Raw genomic sequence first — 20,829 nt, 5'->3', positions numbered from 1 at the left:
AAACAAAAAACTGACTGACCTGTTGTTGATTTCCTGGTGATCCTGTAGCATGCGGGTAATAAACTTCTGTTGTAGCTCCTGAGCAAGCTTGACAAGAGAGTGGATGAGCTTATGGGACTGGACCTCAAACATGCCGATCCGTACCACCTAAACCCCAAAGTCAGAAACACAGTAAACATTGTGTTTAAAAATGTCCAGTGACATATTGCAATTATAATACCACAAAATCTGAAACAAGTTCATGGTTATCATCAAGAATTAATTAATTATTTTAAAATTGTTTCTCTTTTCAAGGGAAGAATACTTATGACTGGACTTGGAGTGTGATGAAACATTATCAACTCTGAGTTACACGATTGTTTTATCTTCTGCCTCCAGGATCCTTTCTACATGGGTTAACACATTTGTTCCGTCCAAACTTCAATAAGTTAACTTCAGCTAAATTGTCTTAAATATGACTAATAACTCTTTGGCAAACTGAATTTTCACTGTCACAAGTTCCCGGCGTGCTGATCAAGTACCTTGCAAAACGTGAACTGGATCTGCTCAGCCAGCTGCTGGTAGCGTAGCACCTCTGTCATGATTTCGTGGAAGGAGTGTGGCTCACGAAGGAAGTGCTCCACATCCTCGTCTGCCTGCTTGGATACCAGTGTGGCATATTTATCATACGCGTGGACATACTCCTCGGGCCCGACACACTCGGCCCAGAACACCCGGCGCACCTCCTCCTGCTGGGCCTCCAGGATCTCTGGCAGGATGATGGGCTTCAGGACGCTGCCAAACTGGGCGACTGGCTGGGAAGGAAATAAAAGCAGGGTTGACATCCAGGCAGTGTTTAGTGGCAAAAGTTGACATTTATGCAATGATATGATTAGCTACTATGGTTTTAAAATTTAGAGCATATATAATCTCCTCAAAACAGATTATGTACGTGAACATGCAGAATGTATAAAACACCTAAAACACCTACAAAAACTATTAGTGTTTGTGTTTTGAGTGGAGAAATCATTTGACTCGTGTGATAAAAGAAACAAGTCGAAATGTAAACAGTGAACAACGTGACACGACTCAATGAGACTTTTTCACCGATGACACACAGACGAGTGTATCTTCTCACCCACTCAGGGAACAGTTTGGTTTCCACACGAGGCACAATGCTGATAGACCTGAGCATGTACTCATAGGGGTTGATGAGAGCCTCCTCAAACTGTTTGAAGTCAGGCTCAAACTTGATCTTCCCGTCCTCCAGGATCAGATGCAGCACGAAGCCCGGGTGTTCATGGGCTCGCTCAGACAGCTGCGATGGAGGAGAGAGAAAACACAGAACAGGGAAAAGGAAAGAAATCAACTTAAAAAGTGTCCAAATATTCATCAAAGTCAAAATGTAGAATTTCCCAGCCTCACATTTATTAGCTTTCTCCTACCTGGTCTGGGGAAATCAGGTTTGTATAACTCCTCATTGAGTCCAATGCAAGGCTCTGCAGCTGGGAGGTCATCAGCGTGGCTGCACAGTTAAAGAAAGACAACAGCTTGGCCCTTTTGTTCGAGGGAGGCACCAGCTTGAGTCTGGAGCCCTGCTGGTAAATGTTCTGCACCTCAGGAATCCACCTTGTATAGAAAACATTAAAAAAGTCCCTTATTATATTAAACCAATGAGTTAGTACTCACTACCCACACTACTACATGTCCCACAGTCGTATGATACACTCAAAAAAAACCTCCTTAACGCTGCTGGGATATACAACCTCAGGTTTAACTCTCTGGTGCACTGATAAGCAGGGAACTGATAAGCACTCAATTATAGGATTTACAAAAATAACATCTGGGGGCTGAGAGAGCATGATGTGAGTTTACCATGGCTGCCAGTGGTGTTTATACTAAATATCTATCATTTACTGATGGCAACTTAAAGATGTCTTGGCTCACAATACATCATGACAGTAATAGAAACATAATGTTTTTTAAATTGCGTTTTTGCTCTAATAGATGAAATTGTTTATTTGCATTTAAACTTCTCCTGTGCTCTGGTCACAGAACTTTAATTATATTTCTACATCAATGTTCTAAAGACAAGAGGTTTAGATTCTAATTGTTTGAACTGGGAATGGATATCTCTGTGTTAATTGAGAATGTGGACTCACTTTCTGAGGAGGATTCCTCTGACATTGTCAACATGTCTGGTGACGATTTGGTGGAACGCAGACAGCTCCATGGACTCGTCTCTCCTGTGGAACTCCTCCACGTCTATCAGACGGACATTTCTGCAAGTAGTCCATCCAAGAGGGCAAGATGACTTTAAGATGATGGCATTCCAAGCTACTATGTCATCTAAAGTCCCACAATGACGCTGCAGTAGTGCCACAAACTTGAAATGTGAATGGTGACTATTTTCTCTCAATAAACATGTTGATCTGTAAACGTCCGATGCTATTAAAACATTCAGCATTAATATGTAAATACTGCTTGAGCGCTTAAGCTTCACTATTCGGTTTTGTTTCAGTTCAGTGGGACCACGCAGTGAATCTCCACCTGAAGCTGCAGAGGGCACTGTTGCTCAGTACAAGTTGTTGTTTTGAAACTAAACACTTAACAATTACAATTACTTTTCCTCTGTATTAATACACTGCATTTCTATCAGTGTATGTATCATAGTGACTTACTTGTAAGACGTATGCCAAAGGGCCTGCACTTGCAGCATGAGGGGGTTGATAGAATGAAGCTGATCTCTCATCTTCTTTCGTGCATCGACAAAAGCTTTGTTCCATGGTTTTGGAAACACCTCCAATCTGTTGAAGATAACATTGGGACATTAGAACAAGGCTTTTTTTTTTTTACTTTAATAAAACTCATTCTACAGGCTTCCACTCACTACTTATCAATCTAGGGTTTAAGGAGAACAAGGGGTGCCTGTACTCACTCAAGTCTTTGAGGGGGCAGATCTTTGACTTTGTCCTCGCAACTTTCTCTCGTGTCTCTGAATGTATAATTCACTGCAATCACAAAAAGAAAAATATATTTCAACCATTGATATCTTGCAACATTCTTATGAACTGCAAATGATCCAGGCACCAACGAGTTTGGCGTGAGTTGAGTAAATACCTATTGCTTTCTTGACATTGAATAAGTAGTCCTCCTTGATCTCCCTCACTAGCTCTTTCTGGGAGGGGCTCTGGCTCCTCAGGTGACAGGGGATCTTCTCCAGGATGTTCTCCAGCCAAGACTCGTCCAGAGGAGACACGTGCTTCAGGTCGATCCCATGCTGAACGTAGTAGTCATATTTCTGACAGGAGGAAATATTGAAATCCATTTTCAGCAACAGTTCTCACTGAAACTCTGGTGACAGTGCTGATTACTTGCTGATGAAGAGATATCTATAACCTCGACTTCATTGAGTTTACTCCTGTGGTGGATATGATTAAAAGTGTATAATAATCATTATAATCATAGTGCCCATGTTTGTTGAGTGTTCCCTCCCTGATTTATGTGCCAGCTGTACCCAGTGCAAATGAATACGCTTAAAAGAAAACAATGTGTTTAGCCCTTATTGATATTCAATTCCTTTTTAAGTGAAGAACAAAGAAAAATATTGTATTAATTAGAGCAACTGCAACGACTGAGACAAACAAAACAAAACATGAAAACCATATCAAGTGTCTTGAAGAGAAACATACACACAAAGAATGAAGAGGACATGTGATCTTATACAGATATTTCATGAAGTGTGTGCCACATTTCACCATGTCATTTTGTTTGGGTTTGGGAGAGCCACATGTTGGAGCGTCACCATCCTCCACCTCCTCCCGCTGCTGACTGAGAAGAGAACAATGGTAAAGCAGGGGACTCAATACATTTACGTTACTAAATTACATAATTTCCTATTCTAAGCCGTAAATGTGTGGTGTTGGCTATGATTTGCAGGATAAAATACTTCTATAACAACTGGAACTGATATTTATGAGGGCATTTGACACTAAATTAGACCCTTGTCATGTCCTTCCTGTACTGCCAGACCACATAGAGGAAACAGTGATGGAAATATGGAAATGTCATCACAAGCAGATGAAAAGGCAATAAAGGATTATGCGACTCACCAAACGAAATTAACCACAAATCTGCGAAGGTTCTTGTGCTTCTCACTGAGTTTTGTGCTGCTGCTGAGTCGGCGTCTGGAGGCGGCAGGATGCACTGGCTTCTTGATCAGGAGCAGGTTCTGGCCTCTGCCAAACCTTCCAACCGGCCTGATGTCTGTCACTTCCCTCTGCACATCTACGATACAGATATAATTAAACACAACTTCCATAATACTCACAAGCAGCAGTATCATGGAATAAACAATCGTAATTTCTGAAGTTTAAGTTAAGTGTCTTATAAGAAGTGTTTTATGAGAAAATCTGACTCACTTTTCACAGCTTCTTCACTTCCCTGAGGTTTCGGCGCCAGTCGGGGAAATAACGTAAATGAGGGTTTGTTTTCCATCCACGGCTCCTTTCTGCCGACCTGGAAAAGCAACTTTTTCACTTCAGTGGCTCGTGTGCAATCTCTTTGACTGTATATATTCGGCTTACAGTGTATATTCTGTTTACACTGTACATATTATTTCTATTATATTGTATGTTTCCTTGCATTTATATTGTATTTTTACATATTATTACTTTTACTGATGTCTATTTGATTTTTGAGTTTCCTCTTTGCTCCTGTAAGTCAGTGAATCTCCCTGTTGCGGGACTAATAAAGGATTATCTTATTTTATCTGATCTTATCATTGACGTGAACAGCAAAGGGCTAAAGTTACATGCACAACTGCCCCTTTACCCTCTCACACTAGCTGCTCCTCTGGAGAAGAAAAAAGTTGTTAATTTGTGAAATAATTGAAAAAGGAACTGAAAACATGTTTGACATTGAATAAATTAACAGGAATTTTTAAGTATAACATCCTGAATCCTGGATATACAATGGAACGGGATGTGTGGGTTGTCCTTTAGCTGAAGTATTTCTTTTGACTGTTTTTTATTTTTGCTCCAAATACTTTAGTTGTTACTTAAGGTTGAGTTGTCTAACTTGTCTGGAGTGGTGAACGGTATGCAGAGGTGAAAGCTTGCAGGAGTATATTTCAAATACATTTTGAAAAAAACATATTAAGAAGGGTTTAGGACTTCCACACTTCATTCCTACTCTCTTTGGAAATTAAATGCGCACCTCAATTATTGTAAAAATGAAACATTAAATTCGATTCATTCATTATTATTGTGCCTGCATTCATTTGGGTAGCCCCATAGTTCCTTAAGTATGACCAACTACTTGGGAACTAGGGGGTAGGTTAAAGTTTAGGTTTTATCACAGTCAACAGTTAAAAGTTGAGAGGTGGACATTGTTTAACTTGACTTTTTGCTCAGTGTCTATAAAACGTACCTGTGCTGAGTTCTGTGGAGACTCTGCCTCGTTTTTCTTCTTCTTGGCTGAACTCATGTTTTGACTTGAGCTCAGTTATCAGAAGCTAGCCTTAGCATTAGCATTAGCTCCCTAACAAACACCGGGGCCGTTGCTAGGAGCGGTTGCTAAGGAGGCCAGCCGAGAAAGGGCATGCGCCTCGCGGGAGCGCGCACAGCTACAAGACAGCATCACCTCTGAAACAATGACCTGCTTAAAAACTGCGTCATCTCATTTTGTTGGTGTTTGTTTAATGAGAATTGATCTGATGCCTGTTGTTCACGTCATCATTGATTTATTAGACTCAATCAGTCGATGTTTAGAGATGTGGAAAAATAATAAATAAGGGCTGTTTTCTACCACACTTTGACTTAAGTGTTATTATTTAGTGTTGAATTGATGCATATCCAGCTATTTCAGCATGATTTTCCTGACGTTTATACAGTGGAGGTAAGTGTCAACAAAAACAGCTGCTCGGTTTATAGATCTCTGGGAATAAAGGTATATTTTTTCAACGCATTATGTGACAGATGCATATTTGATTATTTGCTGAGATTTGCATCCCCTTCTTTTCTCAGACTACACGAGTGTTGGATGTATGAAATAATCCATTATGAGATGCTCACCTAGACTCATATGCAAGTTAACATTTTGAAATGCTATACAACAAGACAACAAGACACACTTGCGTTCATACAGAAAAAGACAACGTTCATTTGCTTAAATATATTTGGTTGCCATAAAAACTGTCAACTGAAAAAACAAGTGCAATCAATTAGTGTCAAGGCGAGACAGCGTCATTTATATTTCACACACAGGCTGCTGTACAGGGACATTGAAAACAACACAGAGATAGAATTCAAAGAAAGCTTGTTTAAAATCAGGAATCACATTTTAAAACATTTACCAAGGGATCAAAAAGAGGAGTAAACAAAAAGGTAAAGACATTGAAGAGGTGACATAAACAGGAGAGCATAAAATCTGAGTAATAAGTTGGAGTAAAATAATACAAATAAAATACAGAGAAATTTGTAAAATATTACAATTAAATAAAATACAATGATGTACAACCCTTGATTTTGTAAATTAATTTGGTCAAATGCATTTATGAATAATAAAAAAAGCTGCAATGGATTGAGACCATCCTAAGACCAGTGACCCCTCCATGGTGAGACCTTGTCCTGGTTACCACAGACCAACCCCTGTCTCACAGGGTTGTATTGCACTAACATGTCTGACTAACAGCCCCCCAACCCTAAATAAGACATAACTATCTAAAACAAAATTTCATTTTACATTGTAACAAGTCAATACATAGTTTGATTGATTGATTGCTGTACACGTTATTAAATGCTAGGTCATATATGCATGTCTTGTATGATCATTGCTTATTTAAAATATGACCTTATTCTGATTGAGGGGATCAGAACAAGCTGTTAACAAGGCAGTGTCTTATTAAGACTATTTTCTTTATCGGGTTAATATGGAAATATCGGTGTCAATGTGTATTAAAGCGTGTAACTCTTCCTCAATGTTCATTGACTCGCTTCAACAAATTTTTAACAGTTAAAACATTTCATAAAACTTTTTTTATTACAAACAATACTTTTTGTAAGTCGCTTAGGATAAAAGTGTCAGCTAAATGAAATGTAATGTAATGTCATGAACTACGAATTGACAACAAAAACCTTGGACTTCGAGCAACTCGAAAAAAATAAAGACATCACCTTGTTTATTGGTGGAGTAGAAATATTTTCGAATGGATCAACCTTTTACGCAACAGCCATTTTGACAGGAAACAGCAGGTTAACGCCAGAGACACCAAGTATAAAGATGGACGGTAAGTCTCCACTTCCACCGACTATCAAGGAATGAAGTCAAAAAATCCAGAAACGCTGCAGAGTCTCGTTTCTCCACCATGTTTTTATAGCATCAAATAACTCTCCGTATTAAACCAAACTTACCAGAAAAATGAGTAGGCTACTATTACTGTACTTTGACTTTTCAGTTTGTCCCACGTCCCATCCACTCATATAGAGGAGGCGGGATTTATGACCTATCCTGCATCCAACCACCAGGACGGCTTCACTTTTGGAAAGCTGTCAAGTCGTCCATCTTTATAAAGTCTATGGTAACCACAGGTGTTTCAGATAAATACGTTTCTGTACCTAAGAGAACAGAGCTAATTACATTTTTTTAATGTCATTGGTAAGGCCTGTGTTTATCTACTATTTCCTGTAAAGAGGTCTATTATATTTATTTTTTTCTCTTTGTAAACGCATTTTTGTTGAAAATTATTTGGTTTCTGCCCATCAAAATAAATAAATTCAAATACATTAACACAAAGCTTGTGCTAGTATTATCTAGGAACTGTCTGGAGCCTTATCTGTCAGTACTGCTGACACCAGGATGACAGCGTCATAAAACTTAGAATATTTATGGTATATTAAAAAGGAATCTCTGTATGTGAAACAAGAAGAACTAAAACCATTTATTTCCCAGTAAAAAGTAGGTTTGGAGCTTGGAATATTACAAATATACAGTGCGTGCCTGTGACTATACAGACTTTGACATGTAAATACCGAGCATGTCCAGTATCTGAGACGGACGGTGGTGCTGCATTTGGAGAACCTTCATCTGAGCAGTGGTGATAAGGAAGACAGAGGAATATTCAGATTGGTCTGTGTTGTGGTTCCACCCTTCAGCTGGGTCTCTTCAGCCCAGGCAGGGACAGCTCGTACCTGTAGGAGGAAAGAGATGAGAAGTATTCGTACAATTCAGTCAGTTATACATGAACACATACATGTCTATACATAGTGACAAGTTGTTTTTATTGTTTTGACAACTTGTTTGTGCCTGGCAGTTACAGCCATTACGTCCCATCGCGAACAAAACACAGACATGTCTGCAGCTACTGTTTCATCCAAATCGTGTAGAAGTAGAAAACCGGGGACTTTACCATTCTGTGGTGCCTTTGACCAGGTCTATTTGGGAAAGATCTATTAATACCTGTGGAAATAAGCAGAAATTGGAGTCAGGGCATTGGGTCTGCATTAAGACATTACACTAAAACAGGGACAACACTGAGACAAAATGAAGATGGAGATTTAGGGGCTGTGCATTCGTCTCATCAGTGACACTAACAATACCATTTTAACTGCCCTTAACTTTGAAATTCTTCTATGAGGAACGAAAACAACTAGTATTAACTACCATGCCGATGTCCTTTCTCTTCCGTGTGTGGAACATTTTGTTGTTTTTCACCGACACGTCCAACTTCCGCGTTTGCGCCTCCGGAAGTGGCACGTCGAATTCAAACCTGCGCAGAGAGAAGGTCAGGGTTCAGTCTCGACCTCAGTATCGACGTGAGGCTGGCGACCTGAAAACAATCGTACTTGTCATTGAAGACGGGATTGACTGTCTTCCTCTTGACATGTGTCGTCTTGCGGTGTCTCCAGGTTTGGTCAGGGAGAAAATACAGGCGGACATACGAGTCTGTGCCGCTCTCACTGCAGGGGAACAGGTTCCTGGAGGCAACAGATGGAAGGGTTACATTACTGATGGACCAGGGTTACATTAGTCAATTTTTTTCAAATGTGAGCCTGGCTGGATTTTTCGGGTGTACCTGCAAGCATTAACCAGGACGATGAGTTTGTTCCTCAGGGAGGCATAGCGCACAGTCAGGTGGATCTCCCCAAATGAACCCTGATGTGTCCTTAGCGCCCTGTTTAAAAAAAAAGGTGGAAAGGTGAAAAGGAAAGGTCTGAAAAAGACACATTGGAACATGCAGTAGGTAAACACTAGACTCACTCTGGATACGAGGCCCCGTCCGAGATGTCGAAACGCGACGAGGAGATGGAGTTCTCCGACAGCAGGCTGTGGGAGTCGTACCGGCGCATGTTCGACGGGGTGGGTGGCGGCCGCACAGCTTCGTTGGCTGTGGAGCCGCGGCGGTGAGCAAAATAATCTTCGTTGGGGACCCTCGGGGAATCAGCTGCTTGGTTGGAAGATGAAGCTTTGGCGGCAGGATTGCTGTTGTTGGAAACTCCTGGAGCGGAGGAGGCAGCGGCGGAGGCAGAGGCCACACCCCCTTGGTTGGCCTGTGCATTTTGTTGATTGACTTGTGGGGGAGGACTGGGGATAATCTTGGGTGGAGGCATGTCCTTAGTAAGAACCTATTGTGGGATTGAGGACACGGCTGAGTTTAAAAAATGAATGTAAATTATTATAATTATCATCATAATTAAATAATAGATAACAGCTAAAGAGCATAGGAGATAGATCTTTGTGCTAAACTTGTGATGCGTGTATGAACTCACCCTGAGAGTGGCCTTCAGCTTAATCTGGCTGTTTGCTCCAGAGCGCTCCAGCACGAAGCGCTGGTCCAGACTCATCTCTGCGGTGTGGAGGAGGCGAGTCAGGGGCAGGTTCAGGACGCCAAGCGGAGTCTTCTTCTCAGGCTCCTTCACCTGAAGTGCAAGAACACAGAGATAGACGAATGTTTCAGCAGTGAATCAATTCAAGTTTGTATCATTACCTCCTGAGGATATCTGACTTTTGGCCACATGTCATTTTAGAGGGGGTGTATCAAAGAGTTCAGCCTGTTGCCTGCGTTAAAATGAGGAACATTTACTTTGTAGTTCCCCAAAAACAACAAGATTGGTTCAAGACTTTGGATTCCGATTTATTATTGTAATATTATGATTTTTCTCATTGCATTATAACATTATTCTCATACTTTTGGGACTTATTCTTCTAATATTATGACTTTTTTCTCAATTATCAATTATTAACATTCTGGCCACTTCTCTTCAACTCAGATCTGAGAGATATATTCTACAGCGATGGATACTGTGTTTCAGGCAGAACTGAGTTACCTAATACAGTCTTATTTTCACAAACCTGCAAAGAAAGCTGCTGTGTTTTCACATTGTGCACAAAGAAGGTGAAGCCCTCCTCCCACACTGGGTCTTTGGACGCAAACACAACCTGTGGATACAAAAAAAGACAATAAGGAGTTGTTTTAGTTGCAGGGAGACCGACAACTACTGACCTGTGAAGTAAAAATACGAGATCAGTACCTTGCTTTTCTGAACTTCCTTATCAACGGAAAATTCCACAAAGGAGTTGGGATCGGGAGTTCTCCTGGTGAGCTGAAAACAAAGCGAACCAGAAACCAAAGCAGTGACTCACTGGTTATTGATTCTATAACACTAGGCAATAGGCTTTATTTATATACGTTTCAAGTCTTGGTGACCACTTAAAGCTCTTTACACTACAAGTCATTTCAACCCATTCACACACACATTCATAGTCATGGGGGATTTCAGTATCTTGGAGCTGGGGATCAAACCACCGACCTTCTAGTCAGGGGACAACCCCCTCTACCTCCGCCCATTGTCTGCCTATAATGCAGACTACTACATTAAGCTGCAGGGACAAAAGTATTTAGTCTTTTGCCACCACTGTCAAAAATGTGAAATGATTAATTTGCAAAAACAACATAATGATCAAGTGTGTGTAACTACTTGATCATATATCAGTTGCTTTCAGTGCTTGATTCCTTGTACGACATATTACTGCCATTAATATGCTATTTTTAAACTCATACAGAAGTCGAAAGTCAACAAGCTGGTGCTGGTGCGGTGGGATGTCTGTCAGGTTCGGTAGCTTCTACATTCCCAACATAGCGCAGACACAGCTCGCCATCTGGGACCCGTGAAACAGATGTTTGCACTGGCAATAAGAAACCTTCCATTATGACGGAGGTATCTGCTGCTGGTGCACGGCAACGTCTGACCTTCATTTTAACATTCCAGGATAATGAAACCTAAAAGCGGGGGAATTCTGTGTTTTTCACTTTGAGAATGTGTTTTCATACAATGGCCAGAAGGGGGCGTTCAAATGCCATGGCAGTTATGAGCGCTGAGATTTTCAAGGGATAGTTCACTGAAAAATGAAAATTCACTCATTCTTTACTCACTACTTTGCCGATGGAGGTGGGTGCAGTGTTTGAGTCCACACAACAATTCTGGAGCTTCAAGGGTAAAGCTTGAAACACTTCACCCACCACCTCCATCGGCATAGAGGTGAGCAGATAATGAGAGATCTTTCATTTGTCTGTGAACTATCCCTTTAGACAAGGTCAGAGCAAACACTTTCCTCACATCATTCCTGCACTTAGTTTAAAGACTGTAGAGTCATGTCATTGGCAGCCATTCAGTTGTACTATGCAGTATAGAATGCTTTGATTTTACCGGTTAAGATATCAACACATAAAGGTTCCCTAACAAATCAGCTGTTCTCTGCATTTTTCTGTCGCCAGGGAAACTCGCCTCAGGTGAGGGAGGAAATCCAGCCACATGAACGCCAGCTGGTAATAACACACCCACTCAGACTGACAGACACGCACCAGACAAACGGGAAATACCAGTTCTGAGCCAGGGCAAATACACCTGGAGCACCGTCAGACAGTATCTGATTTCACTGAGGTGAATCAAGGGAACTATCAGATGTAAGGCAGTAAAGTGAAAGAGAAGCTACCTGACTGTTTGGTTTAACTTATCAGAGTAAATGTCCAAGAAGTACTTGACAACCTATAAGACAGTGTGTTAAATAAGAGAGAAAACACCACTGAAGTCTCCCTCACACCCTATGGTTGATGTCCGGTGGTAAAACCTTTGTCTGAACAGGTTGTGTTGGGAGAGGGGTTGGGCCTGTGCATACCAAAGATCCCAGGATTAAGCGTCCTCATATAAACTGTGTGTGATCCAATACAGGCCGGCAACTGTTTGGTTCTTATTGAGGATTGAAAAATAGCACCATCGCAAAACAGGATATGACCAGTAGTGGACTGGTGAGGATTTTGAATAATGATAGTGTACGAATGTATGTTGATGTTTCTATAGCGGAGGACAGAAAAAAATTAAAATTTCTGTTTCTTTTTTTTTTTTGTATAGAGATTAACTAATTCATATAAATTAAATATATATATATATGCAGCTGACAAACACAACTATATTTATATATTAAGCATATGCAAAAACACACAATACACATATAGTGTATATGCCTAAACACAAACAATATCTAATATTATATGTACAGGACATTTTAGTCTTTGATACAGTTTACTAGTCATAACAGCAAATCATTTAAACGCCTTCTCAATCCCCCAAAATGTTAAAATATTCACAGAAAAATTGCAAGAAATCTAAATTCAACAATTTTAGCTATTTGCAGGGGGGCCTCAAAGGGTCTGGGGCCCCTAGGTTCAAGCTATAGCTAATACCAAATACGAGATTGAGGGGGAGAACTAAAATGACCAGCAGAAGACTAAGAGTCTAAGCTTGATCAGGACTCTTCTTACCCGAGCTTCCTTCGAGTGCTTCCCGTGCTTTTGATTGTCGGTGAACTCACTTTGGTCTTTCTGTGGACAAGCACACAAAAAAAACACACCACAATCACCACATTGGTTCTATCATGTTGTATCATCTGCCCTCAACAACATCAGTTAGAAGAAGCCACTTACAGGCAGGTTGGAGGCGTTGTCCAGGTACACCGCGAGCATCGCGCAGGCACTGCCATCTGCAGACTGAGAGCAAGTGAAGGCACAAGAGTAATTTACACAAAGACCTGCTGGTGGCTGTCAAGTTGAGTTAAAAGTGTTACTGCTTAGATTTAAACAAAACAGGGGCTACAGTACCTCACTGAGCAGGCTGAGGTCAGTGCCAAGTGAAAACCACTGGAGCCTGAGATGAACTTCTCCATTCTCGACGCCCTCCAGAGGAAACCACTGCAACAGTGAAAGACTCATTCAACAATGTGACGTCCACAGGACTTTATCTAGCAAACAAACTGGTTAAAATTGTCACAAACACATTCATATCGCAGGGATTTTTCCATTCAGGTAATTGTGAAATCTATAGATATTTTGATCAAAACGGTAGGAAACAGTGATATCCTGTGGGGCTGCCAATCATTTTGTGAATCCCACTGTAATTCCTATACATTAGAGGGAAACTGTACATATCAGATAACTGTATTAGGTGTAGCCACACTATTACATTAAAGCTCACCTGATCCATTTCCTTCTCCTTCTTCACTTGTCCAAAATCAAGGTTGTACCTGATGCAGAAAGGCCACGTGTCAAGACATTAATTTATCTTTCATTATTTCATTACAAATGACAAATTATTACACAGTACTCAAACCAATAATGTTTTTTAAACGGCTTTGACATTAAAATGCATCCTTTACTACCAACGGCTTTGAAATGTAGTGTCATGGTGGGACGTGGCAGCAGCATAATTGTCAAATATGCTCAACAAAGAGTGATGGAACAGTGACAACACAAATGAACATTGATCATCCTCTGTGTTGATAGACAGTAACTTACACTCCGAGGCGATCATCTTTGTCTGTGTCCTCATCAAACACCTCCAGCTCCAGCTCCTGCCCCGGCGCCTCATGGACAACAAACTAAACACAGGTAGAAAAGAGGAGCATTCTTACTGAGACTCTTTCAAAAGGGGGCAGTCGATTTAAAAGAGTTCAGCACTTTTAATTTAAAAATGTAGAGAAAAGCATCACAAACTAAGGGGACAACATTCAAACAAAGATTTGTCTTCAGCTTTGACAAAGATATATAATATATCAGAATATATCAGAATAAAGGCAGGATTTGAGTATATGAAAAACTATTAGTGTCACCTCACCTCAAACATTTCATTCCATGTTGGGTTCAAATTCTCTTTGATGGTCTCGCTTTTGAAATGACTGTTGCCGACTCGGAGCGTGGCGTAGGGGTCTGATTTGCCTTTGACTAAACCCAACATGTACGTGTCCTTCGCCACCAGGTCTCTGGCCTCCAGCAGGTGGACCCTCACCACGCCCTGAGGAGGAAAGCATGATTTAAACTGAGAGCATTTTTCACAGATTTAGGAAATAGCATTTTATAAAAAGGAATGCATTTTTTTCCTATCTCTATTCAAGAGCGTGGTCTTCCAGTTGGGGAGCAAGGTTTATTGATTTCACACTCATATTTTGAAATGGTTTCACTCAAATAGCCTTGGATTCCCTGTGCTCCAGCTTTAGCGCTTCTTGCAATCACGCTGCTTTTATGTGCGTGTGAAACTTCTGCTGTCTAAGCACCAGCCGGGTTTATTCAAGTGCGAGTGCAGGGTTTTTATCAAAATCTGTATGGGAAATCAGAAATCCAAAATGTCCTGCTCTCAAACTCAAAGACCAAACGTTTGAACAAAGATAGGAAAAAAAACTGAAAAAGGCAGCATTGTGGGAAAAATAAATCCAAAGTTGCAAAGTTTAATCGTGGTTGAGGGTTTTTATCTGAAAATAAGTAATGATATTGATGTTTAAAAATGCTGCAGTGAATGTTCCTACATGAGATGTAAAGAATGTCTTACATACTCGGGGTAGTGGGAACCTCATCTGGTCCACTTTGACCTGGTCTATGAGAGGAATGCACATGCGATTCGGCAGCACCATGAGCGAGGCGATGATGTCCACGATGGTTTCCTCAGACAACGAACTGGGAGGTGACAGATGAAGCGAGAGAGCTTTACAACCAAATAACAGAACTGTCAAATGCTCAGACGACCTTAGTAACTCTGTTTACATCTGGGGGAAACTGACCTGAAGGCAGGACTGTCCAGGAAGTTGGTCATACCCGTCCAGTTGATTTGTAGGGTCTGAAAAACATGATCGAAGAGTCACAAACATTTCTAAAACACATGGCTCCACAGTAAATGAAAGAGAACATCTTTCAACACTCACCGGGCGGCGGATGAAAAAGAAGGTGACTCCTCCCACTAGTGGTGCTTCACCAATGAGAGGCTCCAGAATGACCCTCAGCATCCCCTCGAGCTGGAAAGATTCACGGCAGACGTGAACACACACACAGCATGCGGAGGGTTTGGGTCGTGCATAGGAACAGGGAAATGATCATGCTCACCTTAAGGCCTTTGACGCCGGCTGTGACGGGCGGCTTCACCACAGTGTCGATGTCCACATCGCCGTCATAGCTGCCAAGTTAAACAGGGCCAGTGAGAAATAAGCGACTGGACGGGAAAACAACATTCATGCCTGTGTTTGTCTTCCTGTGAAGAAATATCACCTGCTCTTTGCCATAATTGCCATAACTCATTAAAAAACACAATTTAAACATTAAGCGAAAACCACCCGAACACAAATTTCAGCAGAAACGACATTGAGCCGCTACATTGGTGCTGCTCGCTATCAGCTCAGGTAGAGATGGTGGTTCAGCGCCTGCAGAGCCTGAGGTGCACCCCCGTTCAGAGAGGATGCTGATGGTGGCAGAGATTCTGCCTCTTGTATAATAATTTATATTATCAACCACAACCTAAGTTTTCAGTGCGCTCTTGTCATCAAACATGGGAAATAACAAAGAAAGGCATACTCTCAATGAGGCAATGAGAAAGGAGTTCATCGCCTTTTTTAACAGGTTTAGTCGTGTTAAACAACCCCGGAAATACCAGATCATTTTGGTGTAAAAGAAGTATTTTACACACTTGTTTTGCTTTTACAGTACAAGGGAATCAAAACACATGTATACATAAAAATAATGTATGTGCGAAACAGACCTTACGTTCATGTCCAGAACCACCTCCCTCTGATCCACTTCATGGGTGTAGGCTTGAATCCCAGTGATCCTGAGAGGCTGGAATGGTGGAAACATTTCAAAGCTTCTTTAATGAAACACTAACACCATTAGTCTACGAGATACAGCAGTGACATGGCAGTAAACAACCTTAAGAAGCTGAAAAGGGTTTGAGGAGTGGCCCCTGCTGTGGCCGCACATTCTCTGAGTTCGGGAACCACTCACTTAACTGACCATAGATTTAAAATGGCTGCGACATCAGAGTGTGAAGTTATGGGAAGAAAACAATGTTCAACTCACTTTGTGTCCAAAGTGGACTTTAGTGAAAGAGAACATTCTGAGCGCGGGGTTGGAGAGCCTGACAGCCGGCTGGATGTTCTCTTTCAGGAGCTTCTCCATGTACATCCCAAAGAAAGGCCAGGCCTGGTCCAACACCTGGACACACGAGACAAAACACACAGCGAGTGAAAACGCCTCCATCGAGACGGCAAATAATATCATTTAACTTGATCTACTCAGAGGAGGTCACACATAAAAGCACTGTCAGAGGTGCTGCTGGTTTTTACAAGTTAAATTAGGACTTTTTATCACCAGAATCTTTCAATCGATAAATTTTAGACCAAAGTTAAGACCAACGTAAATGTATTCAAGACCTAGTTCATAATGTTCTGTGGTATTTCATATTTTTTAAGAACCTACAGAAACTTTGACTGTCCAACAGCGTTTCTCTGCCAATTTCTTACGGTACAGCAGCAATCATACATAAATGTAAGAGCTCATAGTCTTAATAGTATAATAAATATCTGTCTAATCTATTTTTAATGTATGAGGAGGGCCCCTTCCAATGTATGTCATGTGGACTGGACTCCTACATGATGGGTCAGCTGGGCCGGAAAGTTCAGAGCTGTGAAATCTGACAGATGTGTTTTGCTCCGTCCTATTAGAGTTCATTTATTTTTATCAGAAGTAAACTTTAGTTTTTTTTATACTGCACCTTGTTAACCCAGTCCACTTTCTCAACATCCTTGAAATGGACCTGAAAAACAAAACGTGAGAGTTCAGTAAAATGAAATGAAACAGAATGAATATGTCCAGTTACATTTATGTGATGTTGGCTATCGATTGATGAATAATTGATTATTTACAGGACGTGGGCCTAAAGAACCTCTTTGGCACGGATCTGGAAAAGGGGCCAGATCCAAGATTCAAAAAACTAACCCAACTCTCAGCTCAGTGTCCTACAAATATAAAGCTGCATATGTTCAAACTTTTCTTTTAGATTTTAACTCAGAGGCACATCTTCATCATCTCTCTCTCTCACCCTGTCTTTCTCTCACATCCACTCCCCCTTTGCCTCTCTCTCTATCTCTCTTCCACTCTCATTCTGTTCCTTTCCTTCTTCCTCTTTCTCTCTAACTCTCTCTTCCTCCCCCTCTCTCTCATCCTGCAGGTATCTCTGACTCCGGAGCTGAAGGATCTAGAAATGATACTTCTCACCTATTATTATTATTATTATTAAAAAAAAATCTATAAATACAAGTCTCATACCAGTTTTTTCATGATGACAGATCTGAAATATGACAGTTACACAACTGTTCCTGTTCCCTCTCTCTCTTCTCTCCCCTCTTTCCCATCCAACCCTTCTTGCTCCCCCATTTTTCCTCGCTCATCCAAACCGGTCGAGGCAGACGGCAAAGTGTTTTCTCGTTGTTATGTTTATTAAAATGTTGTGAGATCTCAACTTTACTATGTGAAGTTCCCCGATATGATGTGTGTTGTGATTTGGCACTGTACAAATTGAATTGAATCACAGCAAGCTGCATTACACAAGTATCCCCACCGGCAAAAATCCGAGCTGATTTCACAAATCTCCTCCTCCCCTGCCTTTGGAAGAACTCTTCTCAGAAGTTACTCCTCTCCCGGTCCCCATGAGTCAGTGTTTGTGTGGGTGTGGTGTAATCAAATTGGGCGGCTTCAACTTCCCCATCCCGGAGAATGAGGAGGTTCCGCCCAAGTCTGGCACGTCAGGCAAATTCAGTTCATAGTTGTGAAGGCAACAGGGAGTGTGTTGTTTTACACAACTTGGATGTGTGAAGTTTTGTCCCTAGTTTGACTGTCACAATGACACCAGAGAACACAAGAGGAGGAGTTCTGCTGGAGTTCTGCTGGAGTCCCCCCCCCCCCCCCCCTTTTTACAAACAGTACAGGCCTGTGAATGATTGTGAGCCTACCAGGGACGTGCACAGACATTTTGAGGGGGCCACTGCTCTACCCCTGACAGAGATCCAACACCCCCACCCCACCATGCTACAGGTGATCACATTAGTGCAGATGAGCTATAGTGTCCTGGAAACTATAGCAACAGCGACGACACGATTTTTTTACTTCTTGAGTAATGAATAGATACAGACCAATAAGGGTTGAATTGTGAACATCATGCAAAGCAAACCTTTTAAAAGTACATTTTGCAAACTCAGACTCGGTCACAGTGTAGTGATCAGTTTGAAAACTGGGTCACACGATGAAGGGTAATTTAGAAAAACATCTTCTATGGATAGTAAACGAAAGTAAACGTGTGTTCTCCAGGGGGGGGTGGAGCCCACTCACCCATGTTGCCATCTGCAGACCACCCAGCAGCTCCTTGTTGATCACGTGGGTCTCGTTGTCCACGAACTCGATGGCGGTTCCGAAGCGCGCGTCCTTCCGCTGGCGGTTCTTCTTCCACCAGGTGGCCATCACCAGGCACAGCAGCACCCAGCTGATGCTGAGGCCCAGGTAGCCGGTCAGGTACACCGGGTAGAAGACGACCATGGCCCGGCCGAAGTGTGCGAGCACCTCCATGAGGATGCGGTTGACCGCGGACGGGCTGAGCTTCTCTGCGCTGCCCGGGCCGCCCGCCGGCGTTGGGTCGCCGGCCGAGGCCATCGGGTCGGACCCCCCGCTGGGAGTGGAGTGGGGGGGTGGGTTCAGATGGTCGCAGCCAGGACACTGGAGATTGTGTTGTGTTGTTTCAGCGCAGCCTCTCTCTCTTTCTCTGGGTGTGTGCGTGTCAGGGTAAAACGATCCGTGGCTCTCTGAAAAAAACTTCCGTGTTCGAAACCCTCCAAACACAGGTAGGACACACCTGCGCCTCCCTGCGCCCCTGGGAGGGACGGGTGCGCTGCAGGAAGTCCACCGTAAAAATGAATACAAATCACACCACCACTGAGGACCTGGATGAACACACACATACGCAGACTTTACCTGCATTAAAAAAATATATGATTTTTATTTTAAAATGACCTTTTTTTGGAGCCTTAAACAAACTAAATAAGCAGATCGTGGTGATTATTTAAACATGAGCAGGGAATAAAAAGCTGTAAGAATGAATGAGGAGGCTGCTGCTGCTCAGGAGAGAAGCCCTGCAACACACAACAGGACAGGGTCAACTTATATTAAATAAATTAGAGAAATATACATTTATGACAAGTGGCTCGTTGATATCGTTTCAGAGGAATGTTATCTTAAACAAAGGAGTTATCCAGTCATTTGTATTAGAATAACCTGGATACTGATAATCTGCGAAGATCAGAAAATGTACTTATGGCTGTGTGGTGTATTCATAGATTCATAAAACTCTGGTGTTGATCTGGATCAGGGGACAGGTCATTTATCAACATGTCATGGAATAATTTGTTATTCAAGTCTGACATGTTAAGGGACCTAGTGAATTAAAATGTGGTTTCATAAGGGGACTGGAAAAAAATATATGTACTCTACTGCCCCTCATTATTATCATTATTATTATCTCTCCCCTCTTTACCACCCCCAAACCGGCCGAGGCAGATGGCCGACAACACTCAGTCTGGCTCTAGCGGTTTCTCCCAGTAAAATATGTAAAGTACCTTGGGATAATGTGTGTTGTAATTTTGCACAAAACAAATGAAGTTGAATTAAATATAAATTTTCAGAGTAACTAATATGCTTTTCCTTAAGATTCGCATCACATGCAGGATTTCACCAGGTTTTCCTTCTCCTTATCTTGGCAACAGGAGGGAAGACAGTATGTGCACCCTTGCAGTATGTCCTGCAGATGGAGCCAGAGATTCGTGCAATGCCAATGATGAATATATCGCACTGAACTTTCAGAGAAACCTGAGGAGACCAAACTTTATTACCACATCATAACAATCATATATTTATATTGCGGTTATAAATTCAATGAATCCTTTCCGAATCTCAAAGTTTTATGAAAGTTTTATTGAAGTTATTGTGTATGAATTCATAGAATCAATTGCCTTAAACTGGAGAAAAGAGATGAAACACAAGCTTATTGTCTGGTTGAATATTCACTTTTATTGAGAAAGCTTGAGAGGAAAAACACAAATTTCACACAGAGAAGCAAACTTGGTGCTTTGGGCTGCATTTGTTTCTCTTTTGTGATTGCAAGTATATGTTTATGTGGAAAGGAGGGGTTTGACATATTCTACCTGGCTATGTAAATTTGAGGAAATAATATTACATTTTTGAACTGATAATTCTTTCAATACTACAATTTCCTATGTGTGGTGCTCTAATAGACATAAATGGACACAACTGTGAAGCTCGACTTATTAACTCTAAATCAAATAAAGAAAACGCTGAACAAGCCAGTGTGCTCTTATGAACTTCTAATTGCACACCGCGTTTATTGGAACAGCAGTTAACTTCCATTATCCTCTCAAAATAAAAAGTCATCGCTAATCTGAATTCCAAAACCAGTTTGTATCCCATGATTTCCTTCA

The 20,829-nt window shown here is 41.5% G+C and overlaps 2 protein-coding genes across 2 annotated transcripts in view; both read right to left on the bottom strand.

Annotated features, from left to right (window-relative positions):
• The window catches only part of dnah7 (dynein, axonemal, heavy chain 7), a 66,288-nt gene extending 60,822 nt beyond the window's left edge, over positions 1 to 5,466 (bottom strand). The window contains exons 1-12 of the mRNA XM_061089048.1: positions 5,410 to 5,466; positions 4,401 to 4,497; positions 4,092 to 4,266; positions 3,738 to 3,810; positions 3,100 to 3,280; positions 2,918 to 2,990; positions 2,661 to 2,786; positions 2,142 to 2,261; positions 1,425 to 1,608; positions 1,118 to 1,297; positions 522 to 794; positions 20 to 147 (exon numbers count right to left, since the gene is read on the bottom strand). Of these exons, the coding sequence (XP_060945031.1) occupies positions 20 to 147; positions 522 to 794; positions 1,118 to 1,297; positions 1,425 to 1,608; positions 2,142 to 2,261; positions 2,661 to 2,786; positions 2,918 to 2,990; positions 3,100 to 3,280; positions 3,738 to 3,810; positions 4,092 to 4,266; positions 4,401 to 4,497; positions 5,410 to 5,466 (1,667 nt within the window). The remainder of the gene's footprint in view (positions 1 to 19; positions 148 to 521; positions 795 to 1,117; positions 1,298 to 1,424; positions 1,609 to 2,141; positions 2,262 to 2,660; positions 2,787 to 2,917; positions 2,991 to 3,099; positions 3,281 to 3,737; positions 3,811 to 4,091; positions 4,267 to 4,400; positions 4,498 to 5,409) is intronic.
• A 2,468-nt stretch (positions 5,467 to 7,934) lies between these two features.
• esyt3 (extended synaptotagmin-like protein 3) lies at positions 7,935 to 18,991 on the bottom strand. Its single transcript, XM_061089047.1, has 23 exons — positions 18,674 to 18,991; positions 17,061 to 17,102; positions 16,367 to 16,501; positions 16,050 to 16,126; positions 15,401 to 15,470; positions 15,223 to 15,312; positions 15,082 to 15,137; positions 14,857 to 14,977; positions 14,145 to 14,321; positions 13,826 to 13,908; positions 13,506 to 13,554; positions 13,133 to 13,222; positions 12,959 to 13,021; positions 12,797 to 12,856; positions 10,509 to 10,580; positions 10,330 to 10,416; positions 9,747 to 9,896; positions 9,238 to 9,602; positions 9,053 to 9,151; positions 8,823 to 8,954; positions 8,641 to 8,746; positions 8,387 to 8,436; positions 7,935 to 8,168 (listed from the first exon to the last, which is right to left on the bottom strand). The coding sequence occupies exons 1-23, from the start codon at positions 18,989 to 18,991 to the stop codon at positions 8,129 to 8,131; spliced, it is 2,532 nt and encodes an 843-aa protein (XP_060945030.1). The 3' UTR covers positions 7,935 to 8,128.
• Between the last annotated feature and the right edge of the window lie 1,838 nt (positions 18,992 to 20,829).

This window comes from Limanda limanda, chromosome 16 (genome assembly GCF_963576545.1).
Source record: "Limanda limanda chromosome 16, fLimLim1.1, whole genome shotgun sequence".
NCBI lineage: Eukaryota > Metazoa > Chordata > Actinopteri > Pleuronectiformes > Pleuronectidae > Limanda > Limanda limanda.
The sequence above is the reverse complement of the archived record's forward strand: the minus strand, read 5'-3'. Positions and strand labels throughout refer to the sequence as shown.